At 40.2% G+C, this 25,208-nt stretch overlaps 2 protein-coding genes and 2 long non-coding RNA genes across 8 annotated transcripts in view; 2 read left to right on the top strand and 2 right to left on the bottom strand.

The window, feature by feature from the left end:
* Positions 1 to 7,418: 7,418 nt before the first annotated feature.
* LOC121910886 lies at positions 7,419 to 8,197 on the bottom strand. The gene is made up of 2 exons (XR_006099750.1): positions 8,138 to 8,197; positions 7,419 to 7,516 (listed from the first exon to the last, which is right to left on the bottom strand). It is a non-coding gene; the product is annotated as an uncharacterized LOC121910886 (long non-coding RNA).
* Positions 8,198 to 9,464: 1,267 nt separating this feature from the next.
* LOC121910188 (myb/SANT-like DNA-binding domain-containing protein 2) lies at positions 9,465 to 16,882 on the top strand. 4 transcript variants are annotated; one of them, XM_042431270.1, is made up of 5 exons: positions 9,525 to 9,619; positions 11,311 to 11,794; positions 13,622 to 13,877; positions 13,967 to 14,030; positions 14,812 to 16,882. In XM_042431270.1, exons 2-5 carry the CDS (start codon positions 11,363 to 11,365, stop codon positions 15,710 to 15,712), a joined length of 1,653 nt encoding a protein of 550 aa, XP_042287204.1. In that variant the 5' UTR covers positions 9,525 to 9,619; positions 11,311 to 11,362; the 3' UTR covers positions 15,713 to 16,882. The 4 variants fall into 4 exon arrangements, with proteins under 4 accessions (XP_042287206.1, XP_042287204.1, XP_042287205.1 ...); XM_042431271.1 differs by having other exon boundaries at positions 9,528 to 9,619; positions 11,350 to 11,794; XM_042431269.1 differs by having other exon boundaries at positions 9,529 to 9,619; positions 10,981 to 11,794.
* LOC121910190 lies at positions 15,597 to 22,992 on the bottom strand. 2 transcript variants are annotated; one of them, XR_006099618.1, is made up of 5 exons: positions 22,959 to 22,992; positions 22,718 to 22,789; positions 22,348 to 22,447; positions 21,289 to 21,482; positions 15,597 to 15,682 (listed from the first exon to the last, which is right to left on the bottom strand). It is a non-coding gene; the product is annotated as an uncharacterized LOC121910190 (long non-coding RNA). The 2 variants fall into 2 exon arrangements; XR_006099619.1 differs by lacking the exon at positions 21,289 to 21,482 and having other exon boundaries at positions 15,607 to 15,682.
* esama (endothelial cell adhesion molecule a) overlaps positions 22,277 to 25,208 on the top strand; it is a 56,410-nt gene continuing 53,478 nt past the window's right edge. Inside the window, exons 1-3 of the mRNA XM_042431273.1 lie at positions 22,277 to 22,311; positions 22,394 to 22,475; positions 23,415 to 23,854. Coding sequence (XP_042287207.1) covers positions 23,788 to 23,854 — 67 coding nt within the window. The 5' untranslated portion in view covers positions 22,277 to 22,311; positions 22,394 to 22,475; positions 23,415 to 23,787. The remainder of the gene's footprint in view (positions 22,312 to 22,393; positions 22,476 to 23,414; positions 23,855 to 25,208) is intronic.

The following is a 25,208-nucleotide window of genomic DNA, read 5'->3' as shown; positions in this document are numbered from 1 at the left end:
TTATTTGAATCTTATCAGTAACTTACAGTCAATGGTCCGCATCGGTCCGTTGGGCAGATCAGATAACCCGCCGCCTGGAAGTAGCCTATTTTCCTCTCTGTGTTAAAGATAGGGATTGTCAATTCAAATGCTTTTGTGTTTAAGTTAACTGACTAACACAATTTTAAAATTGCATGTGTCATTAATACTAAAATGATTTTGCTAGGTGCAGCAGGGAGATTTTGAGGTTTGAATTGTATTTGGATAGTTTTACAATGAATGCTATTGACTGTTACAGAGTGAATTTTAAATACTGACACAAAACATATGCTGTCTGCCACAAAACATCAGAATTTGGACAATGTGTCATATCAGCATAAAGCAAAGACAACTGATCAAATGTTCTTACCCAAAGTTTTTGTCAAAACACCAAGACAAAGTTGCAGTCACATTAAAAATCTGTATTTTTAACAGTAATACATGAACCACTGATGCAGTGGTCCATTGACAAACTTACAGTAGGCCCCAATTATCATATCTTCCAGAGTGGACAGTGAGACGTGGCCACACTGGTTAGGTCAGCTGCAGAGGCTAATGGTGTATTGAGCTGTGGACAGGCCGTGGGTCAAGAGGCCTAGGTGGTTCAGCTGCTCCACACCTGGGATCCAGGGGAGATAAGGTGGGGGTGGGCATGGGTGGGTGGTGGATCTCCACACTCCTCTCCAACATGAAGAGGTACATTCATCCCTCAATCTCTCCAACCTTCAACACCTCATGAATTAACCCCCCGCCCACCCCCACCCCACCCCAAAAACAAGGGGGGCTGGGATCAAGAGACAGCGCTGACCATTAGCAGTGCTTCATTCATTTATGTCAACTGTTTTCCTTTGTCTTTTCACTGATGCCTGACATTTGGGGAATTGCAAAACAACACAGTCTATGCCGTTGTTGGCTACAACACCTAATGAGGGTGTCTTATTTGAGAGAGTGCATAACCAAAGCTAGGGTACATCCGTTTGCCATGATAACTTAGTATAAAATATCACAATGTGCTGTCTTGCAGTAATAATCAGACAACTAAAACAAAAGCACCACATTTAGATTGTGATTTATTTCCTTTGTGGTGACATTGTAAACTATATCATCACTGACCAATTATTTGCTTCTTGATTTAACATTCATGAGATGTTAATGAGCTGAGAAATGTCCCTAATTCAAAAAGCTGTCTGTGATATTTAGATTTAATTGGGTAATGGTACCCAGCTGCTGGCCATTTTGGGTGGCGTACAAACTTTCAGCTGCACTGGTTAGAACGCCATTTCCTTTTCTTTTTCCATCATGTAAAATTGCTTCACAAACAATGCGACATCTGCAGAAGGCTGATTTTGAAAGAGTAAGTAGAGATTATGTTTGGTGCTTTTTGATTAACACAAACTCAAGAAGCATAAATCATGTGATAAGTCACAAACAAGGAGCACTAACCATTCATTTAAACCCAATTCAAGTAAGACCCACCAAAAAAAGTCTGAATGGATCAGCCTTAAAGCACCCAGAAGACAAAGAGCAGCTTTTCACTCAAATATGCTGCGTTGTCACTCCTCATTCTTCTTTAGAAGTGCTTGAACTTGGATTCCCTCACTCCCCCCCCCCACCACTTCATTCAGAGGCATAGAAGCGTGACATGACTTTGGCCCTGACCCTGGGTCCTACCTGGATGTTTTGTTTGGAGCGGGTGGAGATCAGATGTTTTTGGTCATTACACCGTCTCTCATTAGGTCGATCGTCTCGTCCAAATAAACCTAATGAGACAGTGTTTAATGTCGATAGTCCTTCCCTGCCCCTGATGTAAGGAGGGTGTGTGTGTTAGGGCGCGTCGAGCCAAATTACCCCGACGTCTCGTTCAGTGATGGCACCTGGGCCCCCTTGTCGCTCGGGGGAGGTTAGCTCAGGGTAGGGGAATCCACTGGGGGTAGGAGGGGGGCTTGAGGCTGGGCCCAGCTGGAGGAAGTTAAAGAGCTAAATGCTGATTGGGGTGGTTTGGATGAGAGAGGCGTTTGAGTTTCAGCATCAGGAGAGTCCACAGGGGACTCACGGGGGTTCTTTTGTTTGAGGACATGTGGGAGAATCCAACATCACTGTCCTGTGGAAAATGCCAGAGTCTAGGTGAGCGTGTTCGTTTGGCGCTCTGATTGTCAAGGAAAAGAAAACAGGAAAACGAGAGCCAGACTTCTAAGATGTCAAGTAATGTGCAAGTAAACAGACAACAAATACAAATGCTTACTTTTACAAGGTGAAAGTATTGATGATAGAAACTGGAGCTGAAACAATTATCCAATTAATTTTTAGATTAGCAAATCAGTGAAAAATGGTTTTAAAAAAAAGCATTTCTGGGGGCATTTTGTGCCTTTATCAGACTCGACAGAAATTGGGTGTAAAGGGCGAGATCGTGAATGGCATGCACTAAAGGTCCCTGGTCAGACTCAAGCCGGGGATGTTGTGGTTGTTGTGGTCAGTGGGTAAACCCCTAGGCCACCAAGGCACACCAAGAAAGTAATCACTGGTTCCAAGTTCTCAAAATTGTAAATGTGCTGGTTTTCATAGTCTTCTATGATAAAGTTACAGGTTACAGCAAAAGAGCAAAGTTCACAAGAACAAGTGCTCAACTACTTCAACTGCTTTCTTTCTTTTGGATAGACTTCTGTCCTTTGTGAAATCTTGGGGTGATTTCCCCTTCTGCTGAAAAGACAGCGAGATGCGACATGATTTCCACCATGACTGCTCTTTTTCAGCCTGGTGTGCTTAAGATAGCATGTCTACTGCAATCAGTATCAGGGAAGCAGCCCACATAATGGTCATTTCACACCTATCTGGTAATGATCCAATCAGAGTGCTGAGTTGATGGGAATGAGATGACAACGAAATTGATGGAGGATGTGAAAAGCCTTCTCTTAAACAGATGGCTCATTCTCAAAGAGATTGTGAAAAACAGTGGGGTAAAAAGTCAATATGAATTTGCAATTATGTTATTTTTCTGCTTTTAGCACCTTTTTTGTTGTTGGATCAACTTTTATGTAATTATACAGGAGCAGGATGGGCTGCAAGGCCAAGAAAGCTTATAGATGTTGGGATAAGTTGAGTTGAATGAATTATCAATTAATCAGTTAATCAATAAATCAAACTGCATTGTCCACTTAATTAACAATTCAAGTCATTTCTAATACTAATGTCTATAGCATGTTGTATATAAGGAACAGGATCCATTATGGAATCAATGTGCCTGACAACAGTTTAAAAGCAGCACTTACACACAAAATTTTAATGCTTTAGACATCCATGTAGCGTATTTCAATCTGCTTTAATTTAGGGCAGCTTGGAATAAATATTTATAGAGAGAAATACATTGAAATGCAAAAAGGCAGAGAAGAAAGTGTAGGTGATTAGCCATTCCTAACTCCTGAATATGTAGAACATTAATAGGGTCATGTTGGGCAGCTTTAATCCAGGTATCATTCCACATTAAGACTTTTGACTATGTATGAGAATTCGCTGCTCTATCAAATGTTCCTGTGCCTGTCCATAAAATATACAAAAAATAGACCTGCAGGTGCAGAATGATGGGTGAAAACAGTATTAAATTTAAGTTGACAGGTCGCACTTTAACTCCATAATCATCGTGTCACTTCACACATGTAAAGTAATGAGTTTGGAGCCGTAAGTGGGACTGCACTCAGATACGCTTAAGTGAAAACACTTGAGGGCATTGCTTGGCACTGTCATTAATACTGAGGCTCATGGGTAACAGATGTGGCCTGATCAAAGATGAGCATGAAGACAAAAATAAATCCATCACCCAACTGAAGGGGGAAAATTTATCTTGCAACTGTCAACAACACAAAGGTTGATTTTAGACCTCTTTTCACATGAGTTAGATTCCAAAATTTCAAAAAAATGCAAGCTGATAGCTAATTTTGCTCTCTCCAGCAGTTATAAAGACTTCAGGGAATCACAAAAAGACATTTATTGCACAAAACGACTAACATCGAGGCAAACTGCTGAGCCTCCTACATCTTTCCAAATAAACATGATTTTTACATGAATTGCTCCAAAAGTTTGTTTCTGAGTCTGAACGAAAGTAAACACATAAACTAGCTGTCTGTAGCAGCTCTATGGCCAACTGCATAGGGATCTATATCCAAGGTAATTTGGTCCAGCCGGCCTCGTTCTTTTCTTCCATTTGATTTTGTGGAGGTGAAACAGTCTCCAGGATGACAATGTTGATAGACGCTGTAAATCCATGTGTAGTAGTTACACAGCCGAGATTACTCTCATCCATGGACAATTTTAGATTTTCTGGGTCTGGCAGCAACAGGGCCGACCGCAGAAAAAGTTTTCCTCTTCACTCTTCAGAAGGGCAGTGACTGCAGGAACACCAGCAGTTTCTCTGAGGTAACAGTTACTGTACATTGACTTTCCTTGCCCCAGTATTTGTTCTTTTGTGCAATGAATGTCTTTTTGTGAATCACTGGAATCTCTATAACGGAACTGGAGAGAGCAAAATTAGCATGACACATAGACCCACAATGGCCACATTTATGGGAAATACATCAGGTTCAAATAAACCAGACCACAGTCATCCTCTCTCGGGTCAGTGACAATGAAGTGATGTGGAAAACTGCAATTTCAAATGTGTGGGCTCAGACAATCAAAACAACCTCCTCTATGAAATTAAGCAACACAAAGAGAAACACAATTCAAACAAACAGAACTTTGTGGCATTCACAGTGATACCTTCCTCTATCTCTGTCAAAACCAATCTTTTGGCAATCTGTTAAGTTTGAAAAGGCAAATCATCCCTTTGATGATAAGCCCAGGATTATGATCACATCCATTCTGTAATTACAAAAAAGCTATTCTCAAACTTCAAATTCATAAAGCGTTCAAAGGGATGATGGCATTGAAAGGTGAAGCCAGTGTCCTGAACATGTGCCCATTTCATTAATTTTAAATTATGTCTGTATGTCCCAAGAATATAATGGCTGTCTCTTGATGGCACATAGATTAACACAGATCCTCACTATTTTGTTCAGACGTGCTTTCAGGAATATTAAAACACAAATGAGACCACAGAAGACGTGACCTTGTTGCTTTTGACTGTGCCAGTTAAAAATCCAGGTGAGGAATACTTTATTTTAACATCCTCAGCATTTCTTGTTGAGATCCCAGCTAGTACAAGTATGAAGTCATTGTAGTCCAATACACAATCTTAAACAGGCAATTGTGCACTGAGAATGCATTAAAGCTTATTTTAAAAAGGAAAATTATTTTCATGACTTGTAATACATATACAGTAAGTGGTGATTGAAAAAGTTATAAGCAGTCCACACTTTTACTCATCCACATTGCTTATTTGGAAGTTAATAAGACAAATATTAAAGTTATTATCTAAACTTGATTTGCAGAGCCACTTGCTGATTAGTGGTGTGCACAAAGTTTTATAATATAATAAACACTTATTTTGGCAGCATGCACTTTTAGCTCTATAGCATATATGTCATTTCACTGATATAACTACAAACTGCACTTGTCTTACCAAAAGAATCTATGTAAAGCATTTAGAGAAGACATCATTGTTGCATATAACCAAATATACATACCGCAAAATAATACATTCATCTTTTTCTTTTTACATATTTTCTTGTTCTAAAGAGTCAGTGGGTTTTAAAAAAATAAGGCTGGCGATATTCTGGCAGTATTCCACGACTTTCTTATTGTCAAAAAACACCCATGAAAAAACCAACAACGTGTTCAGTCCGTCTCTTAATACTTTCTGACTTGATGCTACTCTGTCTGTGGCTTTCAACCCCAAGCCGATTAATTCTTATGAAAGATGTTAGAAAACGTGTCAAAAATATATACAGTACTTTCGTTTTACAGACATACCAGCGGCTTGTAAGGCTTTATTTAAGCAGAGCCGTGCTTTGAGCAAAATGCTCACATTGGCATGTTAACCTGCTCACAAGGACAATGCTAACCTGCCGATGTATGAAAGGGTATGTTTTCCATGTTCAGCATCTTAGCTTAGCAGGTTAGTATGCTAACATTTGCTAATTAGCAATAAACACAATGTACAGCAGAGACTGATTGGAATGTTAGTTTTATGAAAAAAATACCTGCAAAAGTAAAGTGTTGAACAAATTGAAAATTTGACCAGATGATGGCACTAGGGGAAAAGGACAAGGATCACCAAAGTTCTCACAATTCATCCGTAGGGGGGACATGAATGTCTGAACCAAATTTCATGGCAATCCATCCAATAATTTTTAAGATATTTCATTCTGAGCCAAAAATGTCAATCTCATGGTGGCATTAGAGTAAAAGTCAGCAGATCACTAAAGTCATTGGGCTTCATCAACTGGGAACCATGAGTGTCTGTACCAAACTGTGAGCCAATACATGTGGTAAATGTTAAGATATTTGATTGAAGGCACTTCACTACAAACCACAAATGTCAACCTCATAGTGGCACTGGAATAAAAGTTAAGAGATTACAAAAGTCAGTCAGATACATCCTCTGGGGCCCATGAATGTCTGCACAAAAAAAAGAAATTATGACAATCCAATAGGTTTTGAGATATTTCAGTCTGGACCAAAGTGGTGGACAGATCAACATTTCCATCCACTCAAACGCTAGACCATTGCTTAAAACAGCTGGGAATTGTAGCTAACATCACTTAAATAGCTCTAATTGGTGTGTTGTTCGAGACTGTTTTCGGTCGAGGATTAATCCACATTTGGTGATCTAGTGAGTATTTCAGGTAGCAGGACAGTATATGTGAAATTGAGTCAAAATAAACTACAGTGTGTTTGTTCATGGTAATGAAGGAACATGTCAGCCAGTCCAACAGTGACGCTCACTGATGTGTTTTCAATGGTTTTTGAACAATGGAGCTCTATGACACAGAGGAATAAGATATATCAGGCTTTGGACACATAATACTTGTTTGTAGATCAATTAATCTGTGGTTTTGGTCATTTGATAGTGGAAATGGAATACTGACAGATTTCAATCCCAGTATGAGCCACACTTCCAGAAAGTATATATAGTCCAAATACAAATCCAATCAGAAATGGTACAAGCTATTTCAGGCACATTTCATCTCTTCCTGACAACTCATTGACAGCTGCAGTTTTGACATGTAAAGGTTAGACTGTCCAATGTTTCCTGTCTTTGACCTTTATTGGACAGCTAGTGTGTAGACTTGATCCAAAAAGGATTTTACTGTCCCTTTGGCCAGGTCAGGACCCCACTGACCACACACACACACACACAGCCAAACACTGGACAGATGGCAGAGCAAGCTGGAATGACTTGTAGTCCCTGAAGGCAGCCAATCAAACACATGTCACAGAAAAGATGAAGTAAACAATGACACAATCCATCAATTGGGCCATCAAATGACCAATTATTTACTGAAAATCCAATAAAAAGGTGTCGTTGACCGCCTTGTGATGACACTGTCCTGTTGGACTTTGGCCCCTTGGTGGAGTAATGGAGAACAACAGTGAGTTTCAGTGGCGGATAGCTATGCTAAGACTTTCTGGATTCATGTTTAACAAATTCAAAACTGCAAATTCCGCCAAGTATTGTTAATACATGAGAGCAACCCTATATTTTGATATGAGTTAGATACAGTATGTACAGGACAGTAGTTGAACAAGGGCTGCTTTTTAGGCTCACTATTGCTGTTTAGGGATACACACACACACACACACACTGCATAGAGTGTTATAGATCCTACACTCATGACTTTTTTGTCAACTGTTATTTTTCAAAACAAATAAGACAAAGACAAAATTTTCCCATGTTGACAATAAAGTATATCAATGCATGAATCTAAAAAATAATTCAGCAGTCCATTACATAATAGCATGTATGACACATTAAGACATAACCATAACACAAAGCACATTACTATTAGCAGCAGGTAATTATTGTTACAATTAAGCACAATATACAGTACATGTTGCAGCAGGACATATAGTAGTATATAAAATGTATATCCCATTTCAAAGCTATTATAATTCTATTCTGTTAATAGATCTTACATTTTATATTTAATTTTAATATTATTTTGTTTATTACATTGTCTATTATTACCTTATTTTTGCTTGTTACATTTGTGAGAGCAAACGCCAAGACTCATTCTTTGTATGCTTGCATACTGGCTAATAAAAAGGATTTGGATTCTTCTGATTCTGATTCTGATTCTGATTCTGATTCTGATTCTGAAAAGGGTAGAAAATATTGTTTGGCACTAGGTAACTTTAAAGGGGATGATGAAGAAGCAGGTCGGTAGGCAGGTGTACATGCAAAAAGGGTGGCATTTATTGACAACACTATTAATGAATTAATATATAATTGAAGGAAGAAAAAAACAACAGCTAAAACCTCACAGCTACCACAGACTCTCCTATCAGTTTACACCAGTGACCTTCTAAGCCTCACCTAACTGGAACCTACCATCTGCTCAGGTAAGTACAGGGTGAGGTAAGCAGATATAGGGTATCATACAAAATAATGAACAAAGCATTCATTTGAGTTTGCTTTGTTACTGCTGAGATCAAACCAGCTTGTGTTCTGTTATTGATATAAGGTACATAAGGTGTCAAGTCTTTTAACTATAGGAGGAAACAAGAGCTCTACTAATGTTAGAGTTTTATACTTGTACAGTATGAACTTTGTCACACATTAGCAGTCAGCTTGTTTACTGTGATTAAAGCATTGGATAAACATTGCCCTCTCTGCATGTGTCTATGGTCATGTTATTAGTATACATATAAACTCTCTGACTGTCAATTTCTGTCAGTCTACTGAAAGTTGACTGAAATCCAGCACACGAGTTGCAAAGATGTGTGTGTGTGTCTGTGGGTGTTTGTGTGTGTGTGTGTGTGTGTGTGTGTGTGTGTGTGTGTGTGTGTGTTAACCACAGAACATCCACAACAGTCACTCACTGCATTACTGTCAAGTCCTTGGTTCAGTGTTGTATTGATTAATGCTGATACCTTAATGTGATACAAGGCATAAATTGACAAATTCTGCATGGCAGTGGAGTCATCAGCACTTCATTGCATGCTTTCATTTGTTTCTTGTGTAAGCTGCTTAATGGCTTTATCAATAATAAAGAGAAACTAGACATCAGACATGTATTTGGAAGACGTCATTTTGAGCTGTATGTTTTTATGTTTCAAGGATTCACTACTATGCCTTTCCCTTTTGATGTTTTTTGTGTGTAAAAAATAAAATGTATTCTTATTTTATGGATATTAAAATAACGTATAGAGCAAGACTGAAATGCATCTGCTTCTAAGTGAATTACTATGTGTTATTAGATAGTCAGACAGACAGACAGAAATTATATAAAACCACTGTACTAAACTATGTGATAAAAGTTGCACACCACACTGCAATGGCAACATCCATCCTGACGCTCAGGACCACGGTGTAGCTGCTGATTGCAGTTATTCACCTGGCAGCCCAGGTGTCAATCAGTCCTTGATTACATGGAGAATAGACAAGACACCACTGGCAAGTAGGGGGGCCAAGGGGCCATTGCCACTGCTTCACCCCGAATGGTTTCAGGTGAGCCCCACATATTTCTGCTCCTCAAAACTGGTATTTCAATGTAACAGAGTGGAGCGGGGGGGATACGGTGCTGCACATAACAAGACGTATGCAGGCCATGGATGTATTACAGACAGTAAAATTACTTTTTACACTGTTTCAGGCTTTCCACCACATGTCAGCACAGAGATTGGTCCATAATGAAAACTGTAGAGAGCACAAAAGCCTCAATTTGCGCGTCTTTAATTAACAGAGATGCGCACGCACAGTCCAAAACCAACTTTCATGGATTTTGCTTCCTTTACTTCTACTTGCATCTATAACATAATCTACTGAAATGTCTGTCAGAATAGGCTACAGCTATTAATGTGACTCAGGCAGGTCTGAAACGTGTTAGATTAATGTCTGAATCTTACATTAATATCATTCAGGTGTCTGGGATGTTGCATCAGTACTGATGTTCTATTTGTTGACCACAGCTGCTGTGCGGTCGATTATTTTCCTTTGATAAACTTTATTTTAATAAATACCTGCAGCATCACACAGCAGCAGAAACGATGAGTGCGTCCTTAAAATGAAAGAGTGATGTGCGCATTTACGCACGTGGCACAGCAGCGTTAACTTAACAAGATCGGTCAAGATCTGACGGTATGTTCGGTGTTCTGCTGCACATCTTCACCATTGACTGAATATAAAGAGGTCACACACAGATTCCAGGTCTATAAGGTGGGTTTGTTTGTAATAAAGCAGCTCTTATGGATCGCCCTTGCTGAAAACAGTCCTATTGTGTAAAACAATAAGGGACTGTGTTTAGTCCAGCAGTCCAGTCGGTGTAACAGATTATTGCGTTTAGTTTAGAGGCTGATCCGAAAAACACTGCACAGCGGTTTGTAATATTCACAACTCTGGAAAGTTATCATGCTGCAGCCTTGTTTACTAGTGCGCGCATGTGGAGTGTGTCTGTGTCCGCGGATCCCCGAAGAGTAGATTGGAACTGTGTGTGCGTCCGCGGTCTGTGTGCAAGTCCACAGCTGTCAGAGAGAGAGAGAGAGAGAGCCCCTGCAAGACACAAGCAAATGTCTTCACAACCAATGAACACAATCCATATGATAAGATTAAGATTATGTGGGATCACTTTGTGTCTGATCTGATCGCAACACTTTCTTATTAGCTTCCAGCTTTCATCCCACCTTTAGAAAAACTCCTAACCCACTGAGAGTGGTGAAATCAAAAATGTTGTCAATGTGGGGGATTATACAGATGTGATTGAGAAAATCTATAGTTCGCTCCCAATAGATCACGTGCATCATTGTAAAAGTTTTTTTTTTTTTTAAAGGAAAATGTGTTATTTATTTAACATAGACAACATATTATCCTAGGTCTTCCAACCACCGACCAAGAACTGTCAACCACTTTTAAAGATCCCTTTGTTTTTATGTTCTATAAACAGACTATGGTTCAAACAAACAAGGAAGGACTATGTTATTTTCCATTCCAAAACTGCACCAGGCCCTCCAGAACACTCAGCCCCATACTTGAGGCAGCTGTGTTAATTGCGTGCAATGCACTCTGGGGGGCTCTGACGTGTTCCAGCAGTCCGGACTTCACTGTCTCTGGCGGGAGTTTATTTGTTTGTTTATTTAGACCAGCAGCATCCACCTACGAGGCTCTGCTTTAATCCACGCCGCATTTTGCTCCACACCTTCCAGCGTGTTGCCCGACGTCACCTTCCCTCCCCCTCCCCTTAGCAACAGAGGCAACATGGCGGCGTCCAGCAACGCAGAGCATTCTCCGGAGATATCGAGGCCGTTGAAGATACCGAAAACCGAGGTGCCATCCCCTGAGTCGGAGGATTTGAGTGACAGTAATCAATACCACTCTAATCCCTCCACGCCTAACCGCTTTTCGCCTTTGAACGTGGGCTCAGGGACCGCGGGCCGGACGGCGGCCTCCTCCTCCTCCAACAGCTTCACGGCGTGCCGGGGGATGTCGTGGACCCCGTCCGAGACTAACGCCCTGATAGCGGTGTGGGGCAACGAGAGACTGACGGAGGCGAGGATGCAGCAGCTGGAGGTGGCCGGCACCGTGTTCTCCGGTAAGGCCCCCGGTCCCGCCATGTACGAGCGGGTGTCCAGAGCTCTGTCGGAACTGGGCTACGAGAGGACCCCGTCCCAGTGCCGGGAGAGGATGAAGGTAACTACTAAATCAGGCTGTGAGGACATAACAATGGCTGTAACAGTAACATGTTGTTCCTCCATCATCAGGACCTCTCCCTGCAGCTGATGGGGCTGCACAGTACAGACATGAGGGCCAGGAGAGGGTCACCCAAAGAAGTCTGTAACACGTTAGTAGTCCAGTTGTTGACCTGACTAACAGCTAATCACACTATGCAAAGATCAGTAATTAGCCCACAGTGGCAGACTGTGGACACTGAGAAATGTTGTATTTGTACTAAATATCAGGACTTTTCTCATCTTGCACAAACTGTTTAACACACCACACTTGTCTCATGCAGCTTCACGCAGTAAACCCACCTACACTCAGTTTACACACCATATAATACGATACATAATACCCTGATATGTGGTATCAATACACATCATAGTAAACAGTGGCTAGAAATGAGGAAATAAATATGAGGTAGGGTCTCAAGATAAAAATCTCATGATGATCTTGGTGATCATCATGAGTTTACAGTCTTTTTATGCACATCACTCATCCCAAAGCCCACACATTATTGGATCTACTAGGGTGAAATCAACACTTACTGAAAGCTTTTAGTCTCATTCCTTAATTTATTTTCTCACCTACTTGCACATGTAACAATGTAGCTAGTAGAAATATATGTATCACTGGTCATCAGAGATGACAGTTTTATAGATTGTGTCAAAATTTCATGTTAATGTGACATCTCCATGAATTTGACACCACTGCATTAGATGAGCATCAGAGCCTGAATGATAAATCAGCCAGGCTGATATATCTGCTGATATTAGCTCATTGCAGATAACAAGATATTGAAATAGAGAGAGATATTGTTTGAAACGGTGTCGCCTATCTATAGTTTGTCCACCAGAGAGTAGTAATGAATTTATTTTCAACTGTGAAACATCATGCTCAGAATATTTCTTGGTTGCAATTGTTAGAAAAACAACCTTGTCAAAAATGTTAATTTATGTTATGGGTAATGTTTTTTAAAAAAAGAAGAAATGGTCTGGTATATCATTTTTGGATTTTTTGAAATCTCTAATATCAATATCGACTTCAAAAATCCTGTATCAGTCAGGCTATAATACCCAAGATGTTTTCTTTTCAGCATCAGTATTGAAATGGCATGTTCTTCAAAATGTAATTCAGAGTTCAAAAAGGTTGTAGAAATAACACATAAGTCAAGGTTTTCTGCAGGAGACCAGGTTATTTAATTAAATTTCAAAGAACATACTCTGTACTTACTACAGTCACAATTCTGCAATGCAAAACTCCTACAATAACAGTTTACAGATAGTTTGCTAAGAAGTGCACAGAATGAAGAGCATTTCTTAATCATACAAAGCAGCTAACTAGGATGCTACAGACTACAGCAGAATGTAAATAATCACTATATTAAAGTCTTGGGATTGGACAGTAGAGTTACATATGTCCTGGAATTCTAGAGATGCACAAAATTAACTTTTCCACCACGCCTCTCAACAGTCAAATCATAAATTCCATCATCATACCTCCCAGCTGCCATAAAGGTCAGAATCCCACTGGACATGCGTTCTGGAGGTCAGTGTGTTTGGGGTCAAACTTCAGTTTAGTTGAACTTCAGAGAAGTGTGTGTTGCTCTCTCCACTGCTCTGCACAATGTCAAACTTGCCCTTTCAGTGTGAGTGTCATGAGTAATTAGATTACATTCCTATGAAAGCATAAAGTAAAGTTCTCTATGTGACCCTCTCTGATGTGAGCCACCATACTGTAAAACTGTCCCAGCAGAGTTGACAGTCAGCACATTGATGATTTATCCTCTGTCACACACAGACGCTGCGGCGCTGCTACAGCCGTGTGAAGGAGCATGGAATCGGCAAAAGGAAGAGCAGCTACACTATAGAACAGCTGGAGAAGGTGTTCGGTCAGGGAGGCTGGGACTCCCAGAGCTGTGCCCCAGTGCTGATCAACAGCAGCGGCCTGTATCAGGAGATGGAGTCTGATGGCAGCACCCTGGAAGACTTCTCCCAGGAGGACTGGTGCAACCAGGTGCTGGACTCTGCTTTCCAGGAGGGAGACATGGAGACTGGTAAATATGTTAGCAAGCTGTGGACAAATAGGAGTAAACGGCATAAACAGTGGGTTTGAACTAATACATGTGCTTGTTTTTATCTCTAGAAGAAATCCAGGTGCCTAAAAACAGAGCTCTACAGATTCAAGCAGAGCTGTCAGAACAAACCCAGTAAGTCAACTCGAACAAAGGCTAAACTCACTTTTGTCTTTGTAAACTGAATGTTTGATATAGAGCTTTGATTTGTCAGTTGTGAATTAGCAGGATCATTGCAAATTACTGTTAAAAGGCCAATACTGTCATTTGTTTGACATTACTCTAAGAGGGATGTACTTAGCAAAAACTGTAGTCTTTGCAGTCGTCTTTCCCCAATTAAATCTCAATCTGGAAGAGCCTCCGCCAGTGGAAACTGATCAGAGCACTATATCCCAAAAGCATCTTAAGGTAAATATTATCTCAGCCTACAAATATACAATGGGCCAAAGATTATCCTGTTCTTAAGATGCTTTTAGTTAATGGTTTGAGTTTGATGATTCTCAAATCTATGTACCTTGCTGTCTGCTAGAGTGTCTTTTTTGGTAGCATCACTGGGAGTGAGAATTTTTCAAATCTCTAAGGAATCCCCATCTGTCTCCTCTGGGTGCTCTTTTGTTTTATATTTGTGGTTTAGCCCCTATATATAATATCAAAGGCATCACAGGAGACACAAAATAATCATATACTGAGAGAATATATAGTGCGAGTTTATATTTCTTTGCATAAACCAATATGAGTTAATCATCTGTAGAGATTAGGGAAGTCCCCGTGAAGTTTTTTTGGTCCAAATCCTGATTCAAATCTTTCCAAAACTGATACAGCTGCTCAGTGCACACCCAAGCTTGTAGAACACTTTCTAACACAGGAAACACATTGTGTTACTTTGTCATTGTCATGTATCTTTGTTTTTTTGCAGAAAAAGGGACATGATGCAGACTGTGATACGTATCCTTGAGTCGGTGCAGCTGAAATGGGAGCACTTCCAGACGTGGACCGAGTTCTCACGGCTGCACCTCTCCAACAAGCTGGCCATCTTCGGGGTGGGGTACAACACGCGCTGGCGCGAGGATGTGCGTTACCACTACGCCGAAATCAGCTCGCAGGTGCCACTGGGCAAGAGGCTTCGTGAGTACTTTAACCCGGAGAAGCCCGAGGGCCGAATCATCATGACCAAAGTTCAGAAGATGAACTGGAAGAATGTTTACTACAAGTTCCTGGACATAACCATCAGCGAGGCACGCTGCCTGGAGCTGCACATGGAGGTGGACTGGATCCCTGTCTCCCAGTCCAGAGCAGCAGGCTGCAGCACAGGCACATCCCACTACCTCCTTCCTGGGGACATCCCCAAGGCGTATGGACTCTATGCTATTGGCTATGAGGTGGCGTCGTCAGCTCAGACCTCCCCCCAGAGTGATAGTCAAGACCATAGCTTACCTCAGTGCGAGTCAGAAAACGGGGAACAAAGTGATGAAGCAGCAGGGAAGAGTGACAGGACTGGGGCCAAAGTCACTTACTGCTTCCTAGGCATAGCTGAGGATAGGACCATACAGCAGTGTCTCTTCCAGCACTTTCAGGGTTCTAGCAAGCACTACGTCCACAGTGAACCCTCCGCCGTGACACGTTTCCTGCAGGAGAACTGCCGCGGTGGCATCACATGTGAGGATGGCGATGGAAGCGAAGGCTCGTCTCAACGTTTGGCCATTTACATGAAATTCATTGAGGTGGAGCTGGACTTCCTCTCAGCAGGCTCCCTGGTGGAGTGCCTCGAAACTGCCGTCGGTTACCCCCTGAAATACAACAACAAAGAAACATGCTAACTACTACTCAGTGTTTTGGACGTGTAATGACTGAAGATATAATAAGCAAGTGTTACAGCCAGCAAAGCAACATGAAAGGTGACCAATTCTGTCTGTTATGAAGCATGGATGTGTGCAAAAACCTTTTCAGCTCTCTTGAACAGATTTATGATTAGATCACTTAAACTAAAAAGAATGAGGATGCACAATATGGCAAATGTCTTGTTTAGAAATATAATATGGGAACAGTATTACAGAGCTGCAACATCCAAGAAGTATATACTTATTATTTTAGTCTAATGTGCACTACAAAGGTTCTGCTGCTTGTTTAGTGTAGATAAATATTGCCTCATCAGGGAGTGTGGGGGTTGGCAAGGTGACTACTGCAGTATGCATTTGTCTACCTCAGTAGGATGTAGCAAACAAGGCAGCAAGGGGACCATAGCGTGTATTTATTCAAAAACTGCCTTTATTTTGACTGTTGGGGTCTGGACCTGAATTCACAAAGCATTGAAACGGCTGATTTATGCCTTATGTTTTGCACGTGTCACTGGGCTGCAGCTAGGGATGCATCAGTGCAATTAGGGACCTCGCCAGTGCTATGCTAATGGTACTTACTAATGTGGACACCTGTTTATACGGCAGTATGAACACTCAGTTATGTGTTAGGCTCTCGTGCTGACACCATTGGATGGATAATGATAGCTCTGATGCACATTCAAATGCTTGACAAGGTTGGCGATAGTCAGAGTTTTTCCTCCTGCACAAGTTAAACCTGTTGTTCACTAACTGAACTTAATGTAGTATTTGCTAGATACTCTGAAATACTGCCACACCAGTAAGGACATTCTTTATCTTCTTGATTGTTTTTTGTGCCATGGTATCAGCCAAAATGAAAATGTTCTGATATTATACTGTAGTGTAAATATACAGTAAGCCAATGTGTATTGGTGGCCAGTAGTTCGGAGCATCTCTAGCTGCAGCTGTGGAGTTGTGGTAGATGGATAAGTTACCAGCACCTCCTACAAACTGGTATTTGAAACAGACCAGTCTTGCAGATAACATGCGATCACACCAGTGGTTGTGATAATCTGCTTGCTAACAGGTATAAACCAGACCTAAGAGCACTGATCTGGGAATTCTAGTCAGGTTACGACTATAAGCTGCAAATGTTAACTCATCCATAGACCAGTAATCAAACTGAATCCTTTATGAACAAGATTCCTGAGGTTATGTGCAATGTGCCAGGAAAGGACCGTGTAGAGAAGAATCAAACAATGGATAAATCCATATTGAATCTATATATATTGAATCTACCTTATATATCTATAATATATATATTTAAGAATATCAATGTTCTTGAGCATTCCGGCTTTTGCAAACTTGCAATGTTCATTTGTTTGGGTATACAGTATATGAAAAATAAATATGATATTTTATATTTTATTGGTTGACACCACGTCTTGTATGTGATTGTTTTGAGGTCACCGTCTTGTATGTTTACATGTCTGAAAACCAATAAATGGGGCACTCACTGTCATTTGCCACACAGTGATAATGAGTCTGTGTATTGCTTTGAGCAGTAGGTTGTCTCAGATACTGTAAGTTGATACTACCAGTAAGTGTTTCAATTTGATATCGCAATTGGGCTTGGGCATGGCACATTGACTCTATAGCGCCCCCTAATTGCTTTTAGCATTTTTGAGGTGCTAGGGGTGCTCAAAAACTAACAAAAGTTTGCACAAGCATCATAAGTGGTGAAATTTGATATCTGACTAGGAGACCAAAGAATACTTGTATATCAAAAAGAAAACATTTAGTTTGAAAAGGTTTGGGAGCATTTATTACTTCTGTGAAGTGCATGAACCTGATAGATAAAGAGGAAGAGGACTGAATGCTCCTTTTTTTTAATGATCCTTTATTTTTTTGAACGATATTGCTCCTTGATGTGAACCTTGAAGAATACTTTGAGTAGCTCAATAATTGAGTGCAATTAATCAAGGAGATAGTCTATTTTGAAAGTAAAAATGTGTTACACAGCTTTACCGTTTCATACCTATGTGTTCACCTAAGGCAACAAACATTGAATATATTATTTAAAGACAAATTTAGGATTGAGCTATTATATTTGAATGCATGAGATTACTCAGATGCATCTGATAAAGTAGCCCATGAGTGTTAAAGCATGCCCTACTCAGAGAGAGAGAAAGTGCTGCTCTTCAGTTATATTTTTGAGATGATAAAAAGCAGAATTTGTGACATACCCCACATCAGCCCTAAAGTTTACCTCTGAGACAATACATATAAATTAGAAAGTACTGGCCCTAACATTGATCCTTGGGGAACCCCACAAGTTATTTTAGGGCATTTTCAGAATTGATCATCACTTGAGACCAGTCCTCTGCCAGAGAGATAAAAGGCAAACCAGTCAAAAACAGTTTCAGACACTACACTGAGTAAAATTAATTTGTGATCAACTGCATCAATAGCAGATCAAGTAGTACCAAAACCAAAAGTTTATTGTCATCTAAATTTATTCTACTATCAACTAGTTTTTGCATTCTAAAAAACCTTTGCTGTCACATTTTTACTGACAGTATGATCAGTTTACCTGCAACCTGCAGATGACTGAGCTCAGCAGAGCTGCAGAGCTGTGGTCAGACAGGTTCACTATAAGCTCCGGTGACACTGCGATTTAACATTCAAAAACACATTTTACCATCTGATAACTGCAGGAACAAACAGCTACAGGACAAAATGCAAAATGACTTCTAGCCTATTTAAATGCACTATTTGTCTCCCTCTCATTATTATTATATGTCACTGCAGCAACTTCTGCCCTCCTGCCTCACACAGCCGCTCCCCCTCAGTTCCCCCTCAGCTCTCAGTTCGCTCACCCTCCCTCTCTCTTTTCTCTCATCTTTTTTAAATTGAGCCGGGAAACCCAACATTTTTTCTGTCATTCACAGGCTTTCTCTCTCTTAGAGAAAACTTTCCACTGTTGTCTCTCCTCACCAGCGCTGTCTCTCTGTCGCTTGCTCTTGCGCTCAGTTCGCTTGCCCTCTCTCTCTCTCTTTTTCTCTCATCTTTTTTAAAAGGAGTTGGGAAACCCACAACAAAGTCTAACTTTTAACGTTATCAATCGAAGAGCGATGTCATCCCCTCCTGTCTTACATGGCAGGGTTGTATAGCTCTGACCATGACATGCAGTAGCAGAGCCCAGAAGCCGTGCCCAGCTGCGGCAGAGCGGAGCAGCTTGCTATTTGCTTGTTTATTTCAAGTTTATTAATATTAAATGTGTCGTGTGTCCAAATTGCACCAAATTTCAACAGTGCACTCCCTTGTGTCCGCAGCAATGCACCCACCAAGTGTGAAGTAGAACAGTTCTCGAGATATGCAAAGGACAAACATACAGACAGACAGACAGACAGACAGAGATTCCTTGCTTTATATGGAGAGATTTCATGTTGTATGTGCCTTTAGAAAATCAGATATGGCTACACATGAATCATGCTATGTTCTGTCCTCAATAATGTAACTGTAATAATAATAACAACAATAATAAATAGATAAATGATCTAAAAGGTCTTTAATATTCAACTAGAAATTAAGGGTAATGCTGCAATAGCAAATCCAGGTTCACCAAGTTGAACGACTGCAGAAGTGCAGAAAAAATGTCTGTTTCCCTAGAACAGAGCATGGAAATTAGGTGGCAATTTAGATAATTCTGCGGATGTACTGACACCCCAGTGAATCAACAGGATGTGATACTTTTTCCGTCTTTAACTGCACTACCAGCGTAGCTCTAAGGATACCAACGAATGTCCGTCTGTCGGTCGGTCCACCACTTTTGTCCAGACTGAATTATCTCTACAACTGAGATGGATTGCCATGACATTTTGTACAGACACTCATGTTTCCCAGACAATGAATCTTGCTGACATTGGTGATCCCCTGACCTTTCCTTTAGCGCCACCATGAGGTTGACTTTTGTGGTTTTGAGTGAAATGTCTCAACAATTATTGGAAGGTTTGTCATGAAATTTGGTAGAGACATTCATATTCCCCTCAGGATGACATGGTCATTTTCCTCTAGCATCATCATCATCATTAGGTCCATATTAACTATGTGTCCAATACTTTTTATGACTAAATCCCTGCTAAACTGAGAAGCTTCCCACAACCCTTAGCTGTACTTTGTGTTTAGTGCTGAGTAGCTAAAATGTTAGCATGCTAAATGGGCATATTACTGTGTAACATGAGATTTCAGTGGATACAATTGCAGCTCGTAGTTGAATGGGGTGCATGAGGCTTGGAGGGTGTAATTCACCCTTCTGGCCAGGAGATGGAGATATATAGCTATTGCTGAAAATCCACACATGCCAGTGTAAAAATGGCACTCATGTAATTTCTGGTCACTGATAAATAAAATCTATTGAAGCCTGCTTAGAAAGGCATTAATATCTGATAAAATGTCAAATAAAGTAAAAATAAAAACAGGGTGACAGATGTGAAGAGGCTGACTAATAATTCAAAGGTGCCTCTGAAGGAAGCAAACCCGCAACTGACCCATTGAGAGGCTGTGATGCATGTGCAGAGACAATACTGCTGACCTTTTGAATACTATCCTTTGGAACGAATATCTGAACATTTCTTCAGACTCAATCAAACACAGTATAAAATACAAGTAAATAGAATCTGTGATTTTTTTTTTTCCGGTGTAACACAATTTATGCACTAAGGCTGCAAAACAAGTAGAAAGACATGTACTGTATTTTTGTTATGAATAAAATGTCTCGCTCAGTCAGTTAGTCAATAATTAATGTTACATTTTGCCATTGTTTAATTTGCATTGTAGGTGCCTCAATGAAAGTAATTACACATACATCATGTAAATAAATATTTCATTGTGCCCTGCTGTTGTATATTTGATAGGGCTCTTTGCTTTTGTAATGTGAATGTGTAATAGGCTTACAATCATGCAATATATATGTAAGAAACAACAGGATTTTTTTTGGCAAATGTACATTATTGTTTTGTCATCAAAGCATTAGATTTACAGGTCAAACTTGCACCATGCTGCTTCTGTTGGAGCAGAAAGCATTGAATTAAAAAAGGAGGAGGGGGACTCTTCTGGAAATGACCCATTCACAAACTATAAACATCACTTCACAAGTCCCAAACTGAAATATAATAAATATGACCTGAAGCTAAATGAAACAAAACATCTGCTACAGCACTCTAAACTAAATCTATAGTATCTAGAGCAGCGATGATAACCTCATAAGACAATACCAATGATACTTTTATGCAGGTTCAGGCAGATTTCACACATCTACCATATAGAGCATAATCTGAGATAATCTCATCATAAAAACAATAGACTCTGTGGACATCATACACTCTTTGTACTCTTTTTTTATGCAGGCAGTTATCAATACACAGTAAAAATGTGTACTGATGTCCAATGTCCAGGATGAAGTGATGCAGGTGATGCATAAATTGCAAATATTTGCAGTAAAACGGCCTACAGACTATTACAACTGCAATTTAGAAGAGCCTGTGTTGATAGACTGGTTTCAATTATCTTAACATTACCTGTGGAATTTCACTGCAGGGAGTGCCAGTCTTGATTCTCATGAACAGCAATAGCAAACACAGTCGACTGCATATTCATGGTTTCTTGTGCTGTACTTTAGACTCTTGTAAGATCTTCTTCCTGGATATGAATGCTGTACTTTTCCTCAGTGTAGGACTTTTCATGGATGTAATAAATTAACTCCTGTTTCGGACTTTGAGAAAACATCTTAAATGTTTAATATTTCCAAGGTTAATAATGAACATTCACACTCTTGATATGCCATGTTTGTACGTGTGTATGGGTATGTGTGAACATATAATGCACTATTGTAATGAACTTATGTAAGTCCATATACTTTTCATATATAAGTCAGACCTCAGACAAGTCAGACATGAGATACATGTGACATTCTTAGCATGAGTAATGTCTTTGTACTATTTACTATTACGATTTATCCACTAATGGTATTTGTACTATATTGGTTTGATAAGGAGCATATGGACTTAAAGTAGTGGCAGATACAGGGATTAGGGGGGTGCACATCATGTATATCACTACTATTTGACACCTTTTCATAAAATTCAAAAGAAGAAAAGGAAAGAAAGAAAACATTGTATCTTTAATGTAATCCTTAATCAACTGGAGGAAAACAGTATGTTTGGCCTGCAGGTGTCATGTTTGCTCATCTTTTGACTACACTTTGTTTTGTCTGTTTGGATTAGCAGTCTAGTCCAGAATCCAGTATTAGCCTCTCTGCTTAAATTATATTTACACCAAAATAAAAATAGGCCTGTTTTGATAGCTTTTCCCTGAATGCTGTAGATTTCAGCTGGAGGCACAGATGCAATTTACAACAACACAACAAAATCTCCTCCTTATAAGGATTGGACCCTGCTTCTTTGGATTTAATCACAGGGATAACCCTTGTTCACCTCTCATAATTGAGCAGTCGTGATGCATTAGCCTCACCCTTGTTGCTGAGGCAACTGGGCAACCTTAGGAAATGAAATAAAGGGTTCTGACCACCTCAGAGAGCACAGGTCAGTCCATATTTTTACATCGGGGGGTGAGCTCACCTTGGGAATTCACGTCAAGCTGAGTCCAGTCTTTCTCTGCTTTCAGACCCTCACCTCTTCACACATGATAGAACAGGAGTCGACGAGCTTCAAGAGGAGACTAGAGGAAAGGATGGAGCTTTACTTGTGTAGGTTTGGAAATAGGCTTATTTTTGAAAAACCTTGAGCAACGGTATTTAGAATCGGCAAATTGCACAAGTACAAGCACAGTATGCCTGCCTGCCTTACAACCCCTCCTGCCCCCCTCCCGTTTCAACTGAGGACATTATTTTATCATTAATTATTTTATTTTTTTGTTGTATATGACAAGTATTTAAGAGAAATGATCTGATTCAACTATGAATTAATCAATTCATAGTTCCTTTTATACCTTCTTCCATTCAAGGATAAATGTGATTATTCCAGCATTAGTCCCACTGCCACCATGTGTTACATTGTTAGCCTGTTCAAGACATTAAAACAAACCGAGGAGGCATTTTTAACCATGTAATCATATTTTTCACGGTTTACAATTATTGTATCACATCTGTTGTGACATGAAAATCTGACATTGTTCTTTTTTTTTTTTTTTTACTCAGAAGTATCATCGAAACGAAAAGTAGCTGTTGCACCTGCACATAAGCGGACAGGTGTACCCGCGTCAAGCTGTGAAATATAACTAAATACCGGATATTAGTCAACTTTGATTTCAAAATAAAAGCAGGGCAGTCGCGCAAATCATTCACTGAACCTGTTTGTAAATTAGATGTTTTATTCTGAAGCTCATGAGGCAAACTTGACATCAGCTCGCTGAGGTGGCAGGTCTCTCTCTCTCTCTCTCTCTCTCTCTCTCTCTCTCTCTCTCTCTCTCTCTCTCTCTCTCTCAAATTCAAATTTAAATTTTAAAAAAAAGCATCAAGAAAAAGCATCAAGAATCAAGGAAACAAAATAACATTAACATAACATTAAGACTGATATGTATTAATTATATATAGTACAGTAATTATATATAGTCTCTCTCTCTCTCTCTCTCTCTCTCTCTCTCTCTCTCTCTCTCTCTCTCTCTCTCTCTCTCTCTCTGTGGAAAGGACACAGGATGACAACTTGCAGAGTTGGACTCGCAGCGCTGTCGATAAGGAAGGACTCTCAGACGCAGCCGAGCGTTAAGAGGACAAGAGTCGCGGAAGACCTTCGGTGTAGAAGGTGGTGATCCAGTTTACACTTTATCAACATCTCACCTGAAGTCAGAAAAGAGGATTCCTGCGCTGCGGGATCAGGAGTCGTCCACGTTTCCTCACCTGAAGTGTCCCTTACCTTCCCCGGCGAACGTCTCTGCTGGGGGACTGGAAGAAAAACCACCTGACAGACTTGAGCTTTGCCTGAGGCGAAACAGCTCATATATAGAAAGCTGGGTGAAGGACACTGACACATTGAGAAGTGGAAACTGTGGTTGCATGAACCATGGAGGTCTATACTACTTCGAGGAAACTTGCTTTGCTCTCATTCACCTTTCTGTGGGGGCTCTCAGGTCAGTCGTTTCACACATTTCCTAATTTATTCATGAGTGTGTTTCTGTAGTTTCAGTAATTTTTTCATACAGCAAAAAATACACTTCATAGCCTACCTATATATATTTCAGATATGCTTAAAATGTGCAAAAATTGGATCTATAATTGGACTAATGATGTGTCCCAAGGTGACATTCACTCAATACTGAGACTCATTTTCAGTAAATCACAGCTCTAGTCTCTCTGCGGTGACTGTTATTTACATGTTAAAGTTCATATTTTGCCCATTTTTAGCATACTTTTAAAAATATCTCCAGACATTCCATTCTTCAATATGTAAAGTGTATTTTTTTGGATGATTGGTATTGAAAGCATCCTGACATAAGTCATCATAACTAACAGGGAAATGACAGAAAAGGTGCAAGGAATGATATGTGCTCCTGGGAGGTTCTCTCCTATATGTGTGCCACAGGATGAAGGGATGGATTTAAAGCTGAAACACCTGTTTGTTTTTCACAGGATTTGAAACAAGTGTGTTACACATGATTATGTCTTCCAGGGAAGAATAATCCCTTTATAGCTGCTGCAACATTGGCTCAGCCGTCACTCTCTCTAGCAATGTATTAAACTCCTACTTTCACTGATAGCTGTATAGTACACGCAGCCTTGTTTCCCCCCCCTCCTGCCATCTTTTTCGATTTAGAAATTGGGGCACAGCTGCGCGAGTATTTTGCAAATGTTTTAACGAATGAGAAGTTCTAAATAATTAATTCAGGTAAAAAAAAATTTAATAGCGTTATCTAGAAGGGAGCATCATTTTACACTTAACAGGAAAACATTTGTCATGATTTTTCTGAGGATAGGTTCATGTCAAGGAAACTGCTTCTGATTTAGCTGATTTAGCCTCCTGAAATAGAAACAAGGGACTGACTTGTGTTCATATTTGGTTATGAACTTTCAATCATCATTTTACCATCTCTCTTGTGTCAACTCTCAGCATCAACAGGAACTACATTTTTGTAGCTGGCAGTTATGAATGCCTCTAACAGTCTGTTTTAACTTGGGCACAGACGTCTCTCATGAAACCATCCTACTCTCATATAGAATAACAGCAGATATCCATTTAAGCTAGGGCGCTCCATCTGCTTCAGGTGAGTGCGTATTAGTTCCAAGAGACAGGCTGGTGACTTTCATTTCGCCTGTGAGACATGAAAGCGAGCGGAGCTTCACATTTTGCCTGAATTTGCTCTTGGCTGCCCGAAGCCTGTGTGTGCTTTTCAGCACCGTTGCCAAAACAATCACATGTGCTGACACAGGCAATCTCAGGCCCGCTTGTTACACCCTGAGGGAGAGATATTACCTGAAAAACGCTAC

This window comes from Thunnus maccoyii, chromosome 13, assembly GCF_910596095.1.
Source record: "Thunnus maccoyii chromosome 13, fThuMac1.1, whole genome shotgun sequence".
NCBI lineage: Eukaryota > Metazoa > Chordata > Actinopteri > Scombriformes > Scombridae > Thunnus > Thunnus maccoyii.
Note: the sequence above shows the minus strand (reverse complement) of the source record. Positions and strands in the feature narration are given on the sequence as shown.